This window comes from Protomyctophum bolini (genome assembly GCF_963924005.1).
Source record: "Protomyctophum bolini genome assembly, chromosome: 8".
Lineage (NCBI taxonomy): Eukaryota > Metazoa > Chordata > Actinopteri > Myctophiformes > Myctophidae > Protomyctophum > Protomyctophum bolini.
In genome coordinates this window covers 18,418,822-18,434,942 of record NC_137869.1, presented here as the reverse complement: position 1 = coordinate 18,434,942, position 16,121 = coordinate 18,418,822, and the positions used below count along the sequence as shown (strand labels likewise).

The 16,121-nt window shown below is 42.3% G+C and overlaps 1 protein-coding gene across 7 annotated transcripts in view; it reads right to left on the bottom strand.

Moving 5' to 3' along the window:
- Positions 1 to 1,538: 1,538 nt before the first annotated feature.
- The window catches only part of tp63 (tumor protein p63), a 50,561-nt gene continuing 35,978 nt past the window's right edge, over positions 1,539 to 16,121 (bottom strand). For 3 of the 7 annotated variants that reach the window (XM_080770906.1, XM_080770905.1, XM_080770908.1), the window contains 10 exons: positions 9,831 to 10,017; positions 9,608 to 9,723; positions 8,743 to 8,852; positions 8,497 to 8,633; positions 8,167 to 8,249; positions 7,917 to 8,041; positions 4,364 to 4,509; positions 3,761 to 3,908; positions 3,444 to 3,537; positions 1,539 to 3,218 (listed from right to left, as the gene is read on the bottom strand). In XM_080770906.1, the coding sequence (XP_080627032.1) occupies positions 2,922 to 3,218; positions 3,444 to 3,537; positions 3,761 to 3,908; positions 4,364 to 4,509; positions 7,917 to 8,041; positions 8,167 to 8,249; positions 8,497 to 8,633; positions 8,743 to 8,852; positions 9,608 to 9,723; positions 9,831 to 10,017 (1,443 nt within the window). In that variant the 3' untranslated portion in view covers positions 1,539 to 2,921. The remainder of the gene's footprint in view (positions 3,219 to 3,443; positions 3,538 to 3,760; positions 3,909 to 4,363; positions 4,510 to 7,916; positions 8,042 to 8,166; positions 8,250 to 8,496; positions 8,634 to 8,742; positions 8,853 to 9,607; positions 9,724 to 9,830; positions 10,018 to 16,121) is intronic. The other 4 variants (XM_080770907.1, XM_080770909.1, XM_080770910.1 and 1 more) reach the window with 3 other exon arrangements.

The window sequence follows — 16,121 nt, the reverse complement described above, 5'->3', positions numbered from 1 at the left end:
AAATTTCTAAAAACATGGGCTATAACCCATCGTTTTTGTCATTTCGTCATTTTTTTCAAATCTTCAAAAATGATGAAAAACGACGCGCTATAGTATGCCGTACGATATGGGCTATAGCCCACGGTCCAAAATGATGAGAAACGAGGCTAACTTTTTTTTTCAAAATTTCAAAAAACATGGGCTATAACCCATCGTTTTTGTCATTTCGTCATTTTTTTCAAATCTTCAAAAAATGATGAAAAACTGCGCGCTATAGTATGCCGTACGATATGGGCTATAGCCCACGGTCCAAAATGATGAGAAACGAGGCTAACTTTTTTTTTTTTTAATTTCAAAAAACATGGGCTATAACCCATCGTTTTTGTCATTTCGTCATTTTTTTCAAATCTTCAAAAATGATGAAAAACGGCGCGCTATAGTATGCCGTACGATATGGGCTATAGCCCACGGTCCAAAATGATGAGAAACGAGGCTAACTTTTTTTTTCAAAATATCAAAAAACATGGGCTATAACCCATCGTTTTTGTCATTTCGTCATTTTTTTCAAATCTTCAAAAATGATGAAAAACGGCGCGCTATAGTATGCCGTACGATATGGGCTATAGCCCACGGTCCAAAATGATGAGAAACGAGGCTAACTTTTTTTTCCAAAATTTCAAAAAACATGGGCTATAACCCATCGTTTTTGTCATTTCGTCATTTTTTTCAAATCTTCAAAAATGATGAAAAACGGCGCGCTATAGTATGCCGTACGATATGGGCTATAGCCCACAGTCCAAAATGATGAGAAACGAGGCTAACTTTTTTTTTCAAAATTTCTAAAAACATGGGCTATAACCCATCGTTTGTGTCATTTCGTCATTTTTTTCAAATCTTCAAAAATGATGAAAAACGGCGCGCTATAGTATGCCGTACGATATGGGCTATAGCCCACGGTCCAAAATGATGAGAAACGAGGCTAACTTTTTTTTTCAAAATTTCAAAAAACATGGGCTATAACCCATCGTTTGTGTCATTTCGTCATTTTTTCCAAATGATGAAAAACTGCGCGCTATAGTATGCCGTACGATATGGGCTATAGCCCACGGTCCAAAATGATGAGAAACGAGGCTAACTTTTTTTTTCAAAATTTCAAAAAACATGGGCTATAACCCATCGTTTTTGTCATTTCGTCATTTTTTTCAAATCCTCAAAAATGATGAAAAACGGTGTGGGTAGGTTTAAGTGTGTAGGACTAGTAGCATACCAAAGTTTGTGCTATTGCCATAGAGAATGCATTGGGCGTTTAAGTTAAATAACTCAGAAACTACAAAACATTTCAAAGTAAAACGTTCCAGCATGTGTCTCCACAGTAAGCTGAATAATAAAAAGTGTGAATGGAGTTTCTAGGTGAAAGTGATTTTTTGTTTCGTTTCAAATCAATGTACTGTATTAGACAATACAATAACAAGCATGGAGAAAATCTTTGCTCACTTTTCTGTATAAAATAACTGATGGCAAATAGTGTTAACATGCAATACTGTATTATGGATATTTATTTTTGATTTATATCAAAAATAGCCTAGGTACAATTGCAACATATATTTACAATATATTGTACAAAAAAAGAAATAAGAAACTGCAGATACATTCTGCTTTTTAACAATGTAGGCTACGTGGAACTAAAACTCTTTGAACATCGACTAGTAAAGGGTACATACATTGTTAATCATATCCATTATTACAAGTATTTGTGCCAATATAAGTAACTGGCAATATTCACATCGTTTTTATTCGTATTGAAAATCAAGTATTTATTTTGGGGAAACCTTCAAAAAGGCAACTATACAAGTGTATATACAATCATCTCAAAAGGATTTGAGGAACTATCAAATTAAAACAAACCTTTACCAAAACAATGTGGTTCATGAAAATAAAATAAAAAGGTGTGCCAGGCATCCATTGCAGCAGTGATATGTGCAGTGGTAGAACATGCAGGCAGTGAAGAGAACAGCAGAGAGGCAGGCAGTCATATGTATGACCACTGTAACAACACGTTGACGTCAGGCGGAAACCTTCCATCTCCATATTTTAACTTTGTGTTTTTTCGTAAATGAATGCCCCGTCATACGACAGCGTCACTCAAAAGTAGCAGATCTACAATTTGAATCTGAATCATGAAAAGGTTTGGACTTATGAGGTTTCCACCTGACGGAGACGATTATCCAAAAAATACCAATGTCTGGTGATGGATTGGCCAACATCAGATACAAAAGACAAGTAAACAGAAAAGTACAGCATCACCCATCAATCGGCATAACACTTTTCTCTCATTTTTTATTATTTAGAAACTTTAAGTTTCTGCACTAGTAACAACCAAAATAACACTTCTCTGAAATGAAAGTTATACAATCAATTTTGGCTTGTGCCAAAAACAAAAAATAAAAATCAGTGTGAAAGACTACATCGTACAGTCGTAAAAGTGGGCAGTACACAGTCCTAAAACAGAAATACAACGTTGCTATGGCCCATAGCAGGAATAAACCCCTCTTACACAAGTTGTCATTTCCAGTCATGATTTAACATTGGAATGGATCATGAACACTTGGGGGGTGGGGGTAAATAAAAGCTCGATGCAAACTTTTTTTTTAAATCGCTGCATTTCTTAAGTGCTCTCAAGAAATTTGAACGTGATAAAGAAAAGGCACTTTTTTTCCTCAAACACAATTTACTTAAGTTTGCGGCTATCATAACAAAAACAGGAAGGTTGTAAATAAGTGCATTTATTTGTTTGGACTTTGGAGAATGTATTTTGCTTTCATGTTTTTGAATTTATTTTATGTAATGTTCCAACAGAGTGGCGTGGCATTGTAGATGTTGGCAAAGACGTTTGTGACACCGGTGAGTCAGGGACAGAAGGTGTGTGTGTGTGTGCCATTGTCCTACTCGCCCTCCTCTTTGATGCGTTGCTGTTTGTTGCGTCGGGAGTCGAGGTCGAAGGAGAAGTCAGACCAGTCGTCGCGTGGCGGGAAGGAGATGGTCTGGCGTAGCGTGAAGCGAACAGCGTCGATGACCCGCTCGCCACGGGCCTCCGCGGAGCCCATGCTGAGAGAGGAGCCGCCGCTGGTGGTTCGCAGGATGTGGGGGGGTGGGGAGAAGTCCATAGTCTGCCGATGCTCCATGATGCCCTTCCAGATGGTGTGCTGGTACTCCATGGGGATCTTCAGACGGACCAGGTCCTGTTTGGAAAAACAATATGAGGGAACAGAATATAGATTATAGAACATTACGCTCTTTGTAATGCCTAATGTATGCTACATCGTAAGACTGCGGCAAGGACCAACCTTTTCTAATCTATAAACTCATTTATTTAAACGTTGTGGTCAGCTATTTGGTGTGTGACACCGTCATACAACAAAGTATAAATCAGGACTCAAACCCAGAAAGGAAAAAAATAAACTCACCTCCAAATTGTAGTTCTCAATCTGGTAGATGTTAGTTATGCCCTGTGCTGTGAAGTAGTCCAAGCAGGCTGCACAGCCCAGCCGTAGAAGGAAGCTGCAACAGGGAATTAAGGGGAAAATAGACTTGAAAACGGGTACAGGTGCCAACACTATTATTATTGTATAAATATGCAGATTATGAAGCTGTTTTTATACTATGCACTAAATGTGAGGAAAGGAGACTAATTAAGAGTCATTTTGCTATAGCAGTGAACTGTGGCAAAAGGAAATGTACTTCTAGCAGGAGAGCCCCCCTCCCCACCGGTGTGGTCAGGTACCTGGAGATGCTGCTGTCCATGGGGTATGGAGGAGGGGGAGTGCAATGGGAAGGTACCATGGGAAGCTGTGGCTGCAGTGCATGTGTGGGGCTCAGTGAACTCATGTCGGCGTGGGCGTTCATGGGGATGTGTCCCATCATGGGAGTCACTGGAGGAAACACAGGCAGCCACCATGAGCATTTAGTTTTTAACTTTCTCTGGAGATGACGTTAACTCCAACACAAACATTAGGGGCTGGTGGATTCGGGGAGGGGGAAGGGGGCACGTGGTGCTGGCTTATTATACTCTCAATATGACAGATCAAGGCATTATAAAAGTGGGCCTGCGGGCCACAAAATGAGTAAAGTCTCACAGGGATCAGATTCTGTTTTCTTTTTTTTTTTTCAAGAAGAAGAGGAAGCGGCCTGTCACAGTGCAGAGAAGTGTACAGGTCCCTCGTGCCTGCCCAGGCAGGCTCCCCTCCTGATATCAGGAGGGGAGGGGAGGGGAGGGGGGGGGGGGAAAGGCTGGTGGCGAGGTTGAGAGGGGTTGGGGAGGGTTTGGTAGTAAATACGGCCTGAGACAGACATTTGGGAAAGCGAAACAAAGGGGGGGCACACTTACTGTCAGTCAGGCCTCCGGACATGCCTGATGGAGTCAGCGTGTTGCGCTGCTGGGGGTTGATGAGCTGGCTGACGGAGGGCAGTTTGTTTACTTTTCCGTGAGTCGGAGAGTTGGAGCCGTAGGAGGGTTGAGACGGCATGGAGTTCCTGGGGCAGGGAGAGAGGACGACACGAGGGGCTCATTAGTTCATCTCACCCCATCTGATCACATTATTTTAGCACGCTTGTTAGTCGTACTATCGACTTCAGTGTTAACTTTTCATGGAAAAAACATAGCATAGTGAGAGTAGTGTTGTATGGCATCACTCTATATGATTTGTTGGTCTTATTTGTACAGGAAGAAAACAAGAAATGTATGTTATGGTTTTGGAATTTGGATCCTGAAAAACAAATAAAAAAGTGCAGTGTGTGTGTGTATAGTAGTGGCAATGAAAAGGAATAAGAGAGTTCAAGCAGAAACGAAAACATTTATTGGTTCTGACAGACGGAACAGCCACAGAAAATAAAGTAATCTGTTTCAAACAGAATGGTCACAGGGGCGAAAGTGACAGAACTCTGCTTTACACATAATCTGACGGACTGTATATCTGTAATTCCCTTTATTGAAAGACAAAATTGAGAAATTACTGTAATAAAAAAAACACTCAAAACTGTCCTGCAGTGACTTTAAAAAACATGACCAGCATTAGCAAAGTTATCTTCATTTTAGTCTATTTATCCTCCCTTCCAAGATAACCACATATTTGAGTCCAGCTCTGATAATATAGCCCAAGCTAAATGCAGACTTGAATAAGCTTAGTAAGTCAAGTAACAGAAAATAAAATAGAAACACTAGAGCTTGGTTCCTGACCAACCTCAACCAAGTGGTGAAGAAGTCAGTTGAGATGCAGTTACTGTACACACAGTCTCTATGCAACGCTCATATGACATGTCCATGAAAATAAGGAGTTCCCCACATGACACTGTACACTTCTGTGGTTCCTCGAGAATTTCACATCATTAGGCAAATAGGCTCCCCTTAACAGAAGATGCTTTTATGGAAAAAAATAATCTGCATGCAACAAAACTAAAAAACATCACTGATAAAAGCATTACCAGTGAACTTAAAGGACCCCCCACTTCTAGACCCTAGTATAGGTCTGCATAAGCATACAGTAGGCCTGTGCATGGGGAAGCCTTGTACTGGTAGCCTAGGCTGGCAGCCTACACGTTGCACCATGGTCAGATGCACTTTGCACCAGAGGTTTGAGTCCACAACCCTGTAGCAGCAACTGAACATTGTTCATGGAACTCTACTAGTGTCAATAGTGGCACATCCTCGGTAAACAGTCCCAGCACCCAGGGAAAGAGGAAAAGGGGAGGAGAAAATGAAAGAGGAGGCGAAGGAGAAATTCTGGGTGACTGGGAGAGGAGGTGGAAGAGGAGGAGGAATGTGAGGCAGACGTTCAGGAGGAACTGTAGCGCCGCCTCTGCTCTCCTGCAGGCTCCAGGAGCTGGCTACCAAGACGGGCTTTAAGCAGACTGCAGAGGAACCAGAAAGAAGAGAGAGAAAGAGAGAGCAGAAATAAGGGCTCACTAAAGGAGAAAGAGGCCTTAAGGCTCATTCATAGTCTGGATTTTTGGTGGTGGGGTGACCACCGAACTACAACATGACGTCACGAGCCGCGGGGAAGAGCAAACCACCACCACCGCTCCAGCCCTTCTCTCCGTTTTTACTCACCACCGCTCAACGTTATTTCAGCTCCGGTGGTCACCTCACCACCGGAGAGGTGGTCACCTCACCACCGGAGCGGTGGTCACCTCACCACTGAAAATCCAGACTATGAATGAGCCTTTAGTGTTCACAAAAACACATGGAGACATGCAGCAGTGGAAAAGAAGAGGCATAAAAACACATGGACACATGCAGCAGTGGAAAAGAGGAGGCAGGGAGAGCAAAGAATCACCCTTAAAATTACAGGAAAAGATTTTGCGCAGAATGATCTGTGTCAGGGGCAGGGAGAGGGGTTGAATTTCATCGCAAAATGTAGTGCCAAGACAAGTGAAACATAATAGCCAAAGCCTTTATCCTAACCTGCACTTATATCACTCACCAGAAGATGGCACTATTTGCCAACATAACATACTGTTGAATCACATTGGAATGTTCAGCTTGCTTTCATAGTTAGGTGTTGTTTATCCAATCCAATCCAATCCATTTATTCATAGAGCACATTTAAAACAGTGAACCATAGTGCTGTAGTGTACACTGACACGCTCAGTAACAAAAAATAAATATCTAGAGCAAAAGGGTCTAATGAAGTAATAATCAAATGGATTCAATTTGGTAGTCTGAAGTAGAAACAACAGGGGTTAAGAATACAGCAGTCAATATGATGGGCACACAGGAGAGGGGAAGATAACAGCATACAAATTAGTATTAGAGAATACACAAAGATGTGAACAATAATTTAATGTTCCTACTAAGTAAAGCAAATGCTGGAGTAGAGTATATGGTAGCGCTGTACCTTATAAAGATATTCTGAAGAGAATATTCAGTAAACCAAGAGATGCAATGTTACTGTTGATTATTTATGATAAATACTTAAGGTTCTGATAGCAAGCAACGGTAGCCTGTACAATCAAAAACAATAAAAAGAAGAATTACCTCACTGTCTGGCGGTCTGCCAGTTTTTTAATGGGAAACTATAACATAAGCAATAATTATCATCATGGGGCCGTCAAACTATCATTTACTTGCATCTACCCTTTTCCATGGCTCATGGTGAATGGGCGTGGACAAGGTAAAATGTGTGTGAATGTGTGTGTCTGAGACAGTTTTAATTACGCTCGAGCCAATAGGAGATGGAGGCAGAGATTTTGTGACTGGTGCTGTTGTGCAAACCTGGCAAAGCACCCAAAGGCGTTACCATCAATCTTTGGGAGCTTCTCCTCAACAAAGCGTAGCCAGGTACATTTGTCACGATTCATCAAACTTGGCTCATATCCCATGAGAGAGCAGGGGGGGGGGGACTGTGCAAAGTTCACCCTCTAAGGCACAAGCGTGACGCAAATTCCAGATTCAACTTGTGAAATATTAAATAAAGAAATCCTTGGAAAAAATAAGTGAATTGCTCATTCTTGGTGTAATTATAGTCTTGTTATGCAAAACTGCAAAAGCAGCAGCTTTGTTCAAAGGCATATTATGCAGAGCCATGTTTTGCAATGCATAAACATTACCAGCACAACACAACTTTCCAGCAATAATTTTGTCTTATGAGATATACAACACTCGTCCAAAACACTCATCATATAATTAGGGGCATTTTCTGTGATTGCTCATCATTCTTCGCCAATCAGAATGCAAACAACATTTCACTAAAATGAAATAAAAAAATATATATAAAAGAATGCAAACATTGAAAAAAATAGTAAATGAGCTCAGACAGTTAAAGGTGGTCACAGCAACAATTGATGGCATTCAAATGTCAGCGATCATTTTAATTAACATATTCCATGCTGTGACTGTCAGAACAAAGGTGCACTTACTCAAGCCCACTAGCACTGGTACTCACTGTTTTTGTAGGAGATTCTGTTGCTGCTGCCTGTATGACTCGATAGTGTGCTGGGGCAGAAACTGCATGAGCTCCAGAGATTCCTTGATTTTCACCAAAATCTCATATATTTCACGACCTTTAATCTACAAGAGGTTGAAGAGAGAGAGATGTCAGTCTGCGGTTCAAGCACTATGAAACTGTAATGGCGTTCAAAAAATACCCGGAGTAGCTCCCCAGGATACAGACTATTACAGAGATGTAAACTTACAGGCAAACAAAAAACTTCCTCATCTGTGGATCTTCTCTTCTTGATGGAGGACATCTGAATGCCATGGGACACCTGGCGAAAGGCTGTGGAGGACAGAAGCACGATCAGTACCCTGTGGCGGCCTTCAGAAGAAGGTAGCCTCAGCAAGAACAGGACTGGGGTGAAAGAAGCACAGAATGGGGATGGCGTGTAGGAAGGCGAGGTGAGTGTGCAAGCAGCGTGCAAGCAGCGTGCAAGCAGTGTGCGAGTGTGTTAGTCCTTTGTAATCAGAAGTGCCTTAGATGACACCCATGAGCATGTCAGCCCTTCACCAGCCCCCGCGCTACTTACGGCGTTTCGTACCCTCAGTGCTTTTTGTGACGTCTGTTACGTTCTGCTTGCGGATGCTGTCCTCGTCGGCCTTGCGGTCGCGCCCCGGACAGGCGCAGATCCTGGCCTCAAAGCAGCGGCGACCCAGCACCTGGCCACTGGAGGGGAGACAGAGAGGCAGCGGCAAGAACAGTGGTCAGAGACAAACTTCTCAACTTAACAGGAAAGCGACAAGAGGCTACCACTGAAGACAGACCAATTTCTTACTCTCGGTTTTCCAGAGTGACGATGATGAGGATGGGGCGTCTGTTCATTCCCCCCACGCAGCTCGAGTTGCACATGAAGTTGTACAAGATCGTAGTGAACTCTGTGCCCACCTGAAAGAAGAGTATTACATCATTACTCTTACTATCTGTGACAAAGGATACAATGAAGAAAACGTATACATTATTTGATCAGATACAGAAAACGACTTTATCATTATCTAATAGATTTGTGGTAATGATTTCATGCACATTTAGTTTTAGTCATCAAGAAAGGATGAGTTATCAGTTATCACTGTTATGTACAACTGTGTAATAGTGTTTTTGAGGCAATCATGGCTGCTATGGCAGGCAGGTGAAACAACGTAATGTGAAATAATAATTTACAGATATCACTGTAGACATGTAGGTATTGTTTTGCTTAGAAATCTTACTTTCTACACACAACCACAATGTTGCTGTTCAGGTGAGGGACATTTCAACGCCACTTAAATTGGTCACAAATTGCCATGTGACCTACACAGTGGTGGAGCAACACCTGAAGCCTCAAAATTGAAGCGAGTGAAAAAGTCAGAGCCATTTCCTTTTAAGGTTTGACAGAGACGTAGCTAGAGGCAGTGTCATGGTGTAATCCTATTGAGAAACATTTGCTGGCTGTGAGGATCGAGTTAGCGAGGGAGAGGTGTGTGTGTGTGTGTGTGTGTGTGTGTGTGTGTGTGTGTGTGGGGTGGGGGGACAGATAAGTCAAGAAGAAGCCTGTTAACACACTGTCTGTCACAGTCAGTGGTGAGATAGCGTTGACAGTGGGATCGTTGACAGTGGGATGGAAACAGGCTTTCTCCAGGCACGGTGGGGAGGGGAGCACTCACCTGGGGGGGCTCATAGGGCACCAGGACGCTCTGGCGGCCCGTGATGGCGTCCTCCACATACTGGGCGTGGCTGTTGCCCTCCACACGAATCAGATGGCTTGGAGGAGCGATCTGGCCTGCACGCAAGATTATATCATAAAAGAGTGCATAAGAAACTATGAAGTGAACAACAAAAAATTTCAACCAAGTGATGTTATGTAATTGTTTTGTATGGAGTACTGACCATCGTTGAACTCGCGGCTGAGTTCATGGTTTGGGCAACGTTTGACCACCTCTGTGACGTGCTCGGCCTTCTTGTAAACAGGCATGGCCCGGATGACAGCGCCCCCTGGGGGGTTGGTTAGGACTTTGATCTGAATGGGACATGTCTTGGCGATCTGACAGTACAGTTTCTTTAGCTCTGTTGAATACTGTGGACAAAGGAAAAAAGAAAACGGAACAATCGTTACATAAAGCCTTTTTATGTATAGATCAGTTTCAATTTAGACAATAAATCAAGGTTAACAAGGAAGGAAAACAGGTAGGAAAATACCACAATAACTGAATATTTATCAATATAGGTCGCTACATTAGTCTAGCCATCAAAACAGAGTTAGCCTGCATTTACAAGAGGCTCAAGGCTGGGCTCAAGGCTCCTTGCAACACCTGTTGCCTGGACCATGCACTTCTGTTTTCTCCCTGAAGAAAGCAAGGGTTAAAAGAAAGGCTGTGATTATGCACACATGCACACACACACACACGGTTGTGTATTGGGCAAACATCACTGGCATCGTGAGCCTCTGGGACTTCCGAGGAGTCATAAAAACACCCCTCAAGGAGCAGTTAAAACAGGGACACAGGTTTCATCTGTACCTGTACCTGTTCAACCTTTTGATGACCGCTATCTAGAGATCAAGACATTATATGAGCAGGTGGAAATGGACTCACCGCAACAGTCAATTAAGACAGGGTTAAAGCCATCACAGAACATAAATTATCATTGTAAAACAGACTAGCTAGAGTCGCACGCACGCTCCAAAAGTGATGATTGGCTGCTTAACACAGCCTGGCTCACATACAAGCTTTCAAAAGGCATTATTGATAATGGATGTGTTTTTATTTTTTTACTGGTACTGTAAGCTTGGATATCCAGATAACCGCCAAAATAAAGGAGAGAATTGTTTTTAATAGGCAGGACACAACTGTGTCAACAAACCATTCAAATCACTGCTGTGTAAGCAGCAGATTCAAATCCACTGTGCAGAGGACACTGGGGGGGGTGGGGTGTGGGGTAAGTTTTCCCTGTCAGGTTCATTTTCTGCGGGAAGAGAAGTATTCTGAGAACATTGTGAAAGCCGCTCGGGGCGGTGTTCTAGAACAATGGCACATAAAATTCCATCTCTATTAAGTTTTGTTCCAAATGAAAGGGAGCACATCCCAGCACCTGTCTGTGTTGACTTTTAATATTACACAAGCTTGGCAGGGACGCGAGTGCTCCAGTCCCCAGGCACAAACATTTCCTTTCATCACGACAAACTCCAAACAGTGCTTTCTCATGTCTGTCTGTCTCTCTCTCTTTCTATATCTATATCTATATATATATATATATATATATACATATAGTCTCTCTTGCTGTTTCTATGTTCATGTTTCACCGTCCAGAAGTTGGGTTCCATTAATACAAGTCTGGTTATTAATAATCCTCAAGTAGGCTCCTTTCCTCAAGTGACCTCATTACTAAATGTACAATGTATGAGCACAGCAGGGACACAGCACAGTTTGAGTGTTGGAACTGAGATTTAAATTTCTTTGTATGAATTTACAGTATTGAGGACATTAAACAAAAATCCCAGCTTTTGAATGTTAAGTTTTAGTTTTCTGATGATTATGTCCAAGTAGGGGTGCTGCACGATTATGAAATTATGACCGATATCCGATTATTTGCAGGGTCATATCTGCCGATACCGATATTATACAGAGGACTACAATGGAAACAAACCAAACAAATAGGGGCGGGGCTTCAAATCAATAAATAACTACCGGTACACTCTTTTCCAAGTGTGTGTTTTCACAACTGAATGACTACTGAATGAGATGAGTACACAAATTAAATGTAGAAATATGTAAAGTGTATTTCTTGTTAAGATTTTACATCATATTTGATTTGGCTTTTGTTCTAGACTAGAAGGACTACACACTTTTGAACTCATATTGAACTCATTGATGATTTTTTACACTTTTACATGAATTAGTTTTTGCTGGTTAAAACAGATTCAATAATCTGTATTATTTTGAGACCGTTCCAATACCATTTATAGCCAATATCATATGGCCAATTCAAACATGCATCCCTACGTCCAAGTAATTATTTCCTCTGGCTTTATTATGCGTTTCATGCTTACCGCTGTTGTGCCTACGAAACCTACTTTTCAATAAAGGTCTAATGAATGTCTATCTATCCATCCTTCTATCCATCCATCCACCTATACCAACCAACCATCCCTGCTAGTCTCTCATACAGTGAAGTCAAATTCAACTTGGGGGTCAACATGGTGGCTGAACATGCCCTTGCTTCTAAATCAAAGTAGCTTGCCAAAAGGTCTCCTTTATAACATAAATCACACCTGTGTGAACCGAGTGGTGCAACTCCCCCCACCACCTCTCTCTTTCTCTCTCATTAGCAGGCAACAGTGCAGCACTATCCCTCTCTCTGTTTCTGGCACAACAGCGCCCCTACTGGTACTCAGTCATATACTGGTGCTCTTTAACGTCACATAGGTGCACGGGTGAACACAGACATTGCTGTTCCTTGGAGTGGTTGCACCACTCAAAAAAAAACACCACAAGATGAATGGCCGTAGTTGTCGCCTCACTCCCAACCTGATACTCCCTGTCAATCAGCTAAATGAGGTGGGGAAGCCAAGCAGAGAGAGACATGGAAGAGAGACCGAGAGAGAGTGAAGAAAGAGATGAAGAGTGTGTATAGTGTTTTGAATAATTACAGGACTATATTTTGTTTCGCTGAAGGCCAAAGCAGCAGAACAGCAGTGGTAACCTCAAGATAAAGTGAGACAGGTTAAGGGGAGAACTACAGTTTGCAGAGATTGAACACTCCCCGCCACACACACAGTGTGTCTCTCACACACACACACACACACACACACACACACACACACACACACACACACACACACACACACACACACACACACACACACACACTCTAGGAGCCTGTCCTAGCCCTCGGGCTACAAACTTTTGAACACACAACTATGTGCTTGTGGTGGTGTGTTTGCTCAGCAGTGAGAGCTGGAGCTTGGCGACTGCTGAAAGCGGTACATGGCTAAAGCCAACACGGTGCAGGGTGGAGGGGCAGCCAGTTGACTGATGGGATTCAGTGGCTCACACAGGGCGCGGTGCTCAGGTGTTAACATGTAATTATGAGCCATTCATTGGTCACAATGTGAATTACACAGTTAGAGTACACACGCACACACACACACACACACACACACACACACACACACACACACACACACACACACACAGCTAATCACATTTGTTTAAAAACAAAAAGGTTTGGAAGACTGCAAGCATGACACATTCTTCAACAGCCGACCGTGGCAATAAGATGGAAGCCAGTGATCTGTATAGGCCGTTTTATTTAGTTTAGTTTGTTTGTTTCTTTGCCTTTTTTATTAGATAGTACAGAGACAGCTAATTCAATTATATAGGTCGGTTAGCTGTATCTTTTTTTTTAGTGGTGCAACGACTCCTATAGACAGCTATGTGTGTGGCTGTGTCCCTGGGTCTGTCCCGGTGTCCCCCGCTGTGTCCGAGCACGAAGACAGCGTTATAGCGTTTGTTCACCACCAAGTGTCACTGTTGCACAGCCTAACACACAAACACACAGGCCAGGGAGGGCTTGTACAGTACAGTACAACTCACTTCAGACTGATTTTTTTTAATCCCCTACAGTATCTCTAAGTGAGAGTAAAATTAAAACAAAGCTAAATCCAGACTGTTAATTCAACTCCGAGTGAGTACGTTTTTACACTGTCGACAAATTTGACACAGATTTACAATTAGGAAGCATGCTGTATGACGGAACAATAATCACACTGCACATATAACATACATGTGCAGTTCGGGGGGTCATGCACAGTGTTGCATGTGTGCATTCACTTTCTTCCACACACACAAGACGTTTTGAACAGAAGAATACACACTTCCACAGCGACGCAGGTTGAGACAGGCCCACAGCTGTAGCGTTCTTCTCTCCCTGACAAGCGCTGCGGGCGCATGCAGGAGTCAAGTCCTGACAAACACAGACCCTTAAACAAGCACTGTTTGGCGCCTCTGGTCTTGTCTTCTTCATACCTGGCATGTCCTATCTTGCCCCGGGCTTCTCCTCAACCTGTTTAATTCAACAAAAATGCAAGGGAGTTTTTTTTTTCTCCCCCCCCCCCCCCCCCCTCATCTTCCCCTCCCTACCCTTTTTTCCACAAGTGAGGAAAAACACCTGCTTCTTAGAGATGTTTAATGCAGAAGTATATAGGACGCGATCTGATATCGATATCAATCTGACTCATCCCTGACGTTGTGAGAAGTAGAGCCTGACCGATGCCAGATTTTATTTTTTGGGTCTGATGCTGATCCTGATTTTGGCGCTAAATTATACAGACATTAAAGCTAAAAGAGTTTGGGACTTGTGGTCTTATGTATAATGTACTACGTAATTATTTATTTTATTATAGAAGAGATTATATCGTCTGCTTAATTGCCATGAAAAAAAGTTAAATAATGGCTGACTGCTATATTTGTTGGGCTCTAATGAGAAGATCATCAGCATATAAACAGCTTATGCTGCAGAGTGATGGGCATTGGTGAGACCTCACATCAGGCAGCAGAACATCTGCAAGCACGTGTGACGTCACATCGTGTTTATTTTTTAAGAGTGGCTTGAGATCTGCTAAATGTTGATAAGAAATTCACCGTCACCTTAGTGACTGCAAAAGAGTCTCCTAAAATAATATATATATACATTTTCTTTGTAGCTCTAAACCAGTGGTTTTCAACCAGTGGTCCGGGGACCACCAGCGGTCCTTGAGGCGGTTCCAGGTGGTCCCCAGCTAAATTGAGAGTTGGTAACCAAATGGACCCTTATAGATCTCGAGAGCGTAAAATGAAACCAAATGGACCCATCCATTTGGTTTCATTTTACGCTCTCAAGAGTTCAATTATTGTTAAACATCTTCATTACTTAATTTACAAGGCGGCTACAAAATTAGAGAATGTGGGAGTATTGTTCTTCTGATCAACGTTTGCCGGAACATTGGAATGGAATTGTGAACAAAACCTCGTCCAACGACGACAAAATATTCTTTTGTTTTGGGTTTGAGAGGCTAAATGTCATCAAATGGTGAATAAAGTATGGGCCTTGATATAAACAAGAATTGTATTTAATTGGATTTTGTTTTAGATAAACTATGAAATAGTTTGTTTGAAACTGGGATAAAATTACCTACATGTGAAGATGGGATCGCTCACTGACAGGTTTTGTGTAATTATTCTGGTTTTCCCCTCCCAAATGCCTTACCAGTGCCAGACTGTGAATACAAGTATCTTCTTTTTTCTTTTACTCAAAAATACACTTCCCACAACTCTGTTTAGGCTTTTTAATCACAACACAACACAAAACAAATTACTTTTTGTTTTGGTTAGTGAGGATTCAAGAAATGGTGATCTGGTGACAGATTAATGACTCCGTTTTGTATTTATGCAACTAACTACCATTTTCTTTTTTGGGTCATTGGTACTGTTGCATATTAGACGCAAGTACGCTAAGCCTGATCTTCCTTTGTAAAAAGTGAAAATAATCATAAATTTCTCTTTTTTTTGCTATTATTGAGAAATCACGTCCGTATCACCAAAATCTTTGACTGTCTTTTTTTTTTCACATAAAAATCCATATTTTTTTGCCCTCAGCTGTAGGTTTTAGGGCTTGCGTCTCTGTGACGGGCGAGTCTTGACAAGCTTCTTGACACAAACAAGTCTCGGCTCCATCTTGTGAGGCGTGGGACGGGCCCGCAGATGTTCCAGGGGCAAGCTGAGTCTTGCAGCCTTTCGCTGGAACACTCTTCTCTTTGAGCTGTTTCGCAGGGTACCTCCTCCTCCCGCGGCACAATGTGAGACGCAGCCATCGAGCTTAACTCTCTCTCGCTCTCAAAAAAAAGAAGAAAAAAAAAAACTAGAGCTCGCCCGAGAGCACAGGGTTCAGGAAAGAGGCAGAGAGTATTTACACAAGTATTATCTACAGGCCCTCAATCCATTACTGTAATCCCCCCTAGCTCTGCAGAGTCCCGGCGAGAGCCCAAACCATGACATTCCTCTCTTTTGAGCACTACCTGGTGGCAGCTAATATGCAAGGCAAACACAAGCTCCTTTTAGCCTCACAATGGTAGCATCAGTAGCCAACAATAGTTGCCTCATTTGCGACACACCATCAATTTAGTCGAGCAAAGAAGCAGAAGAA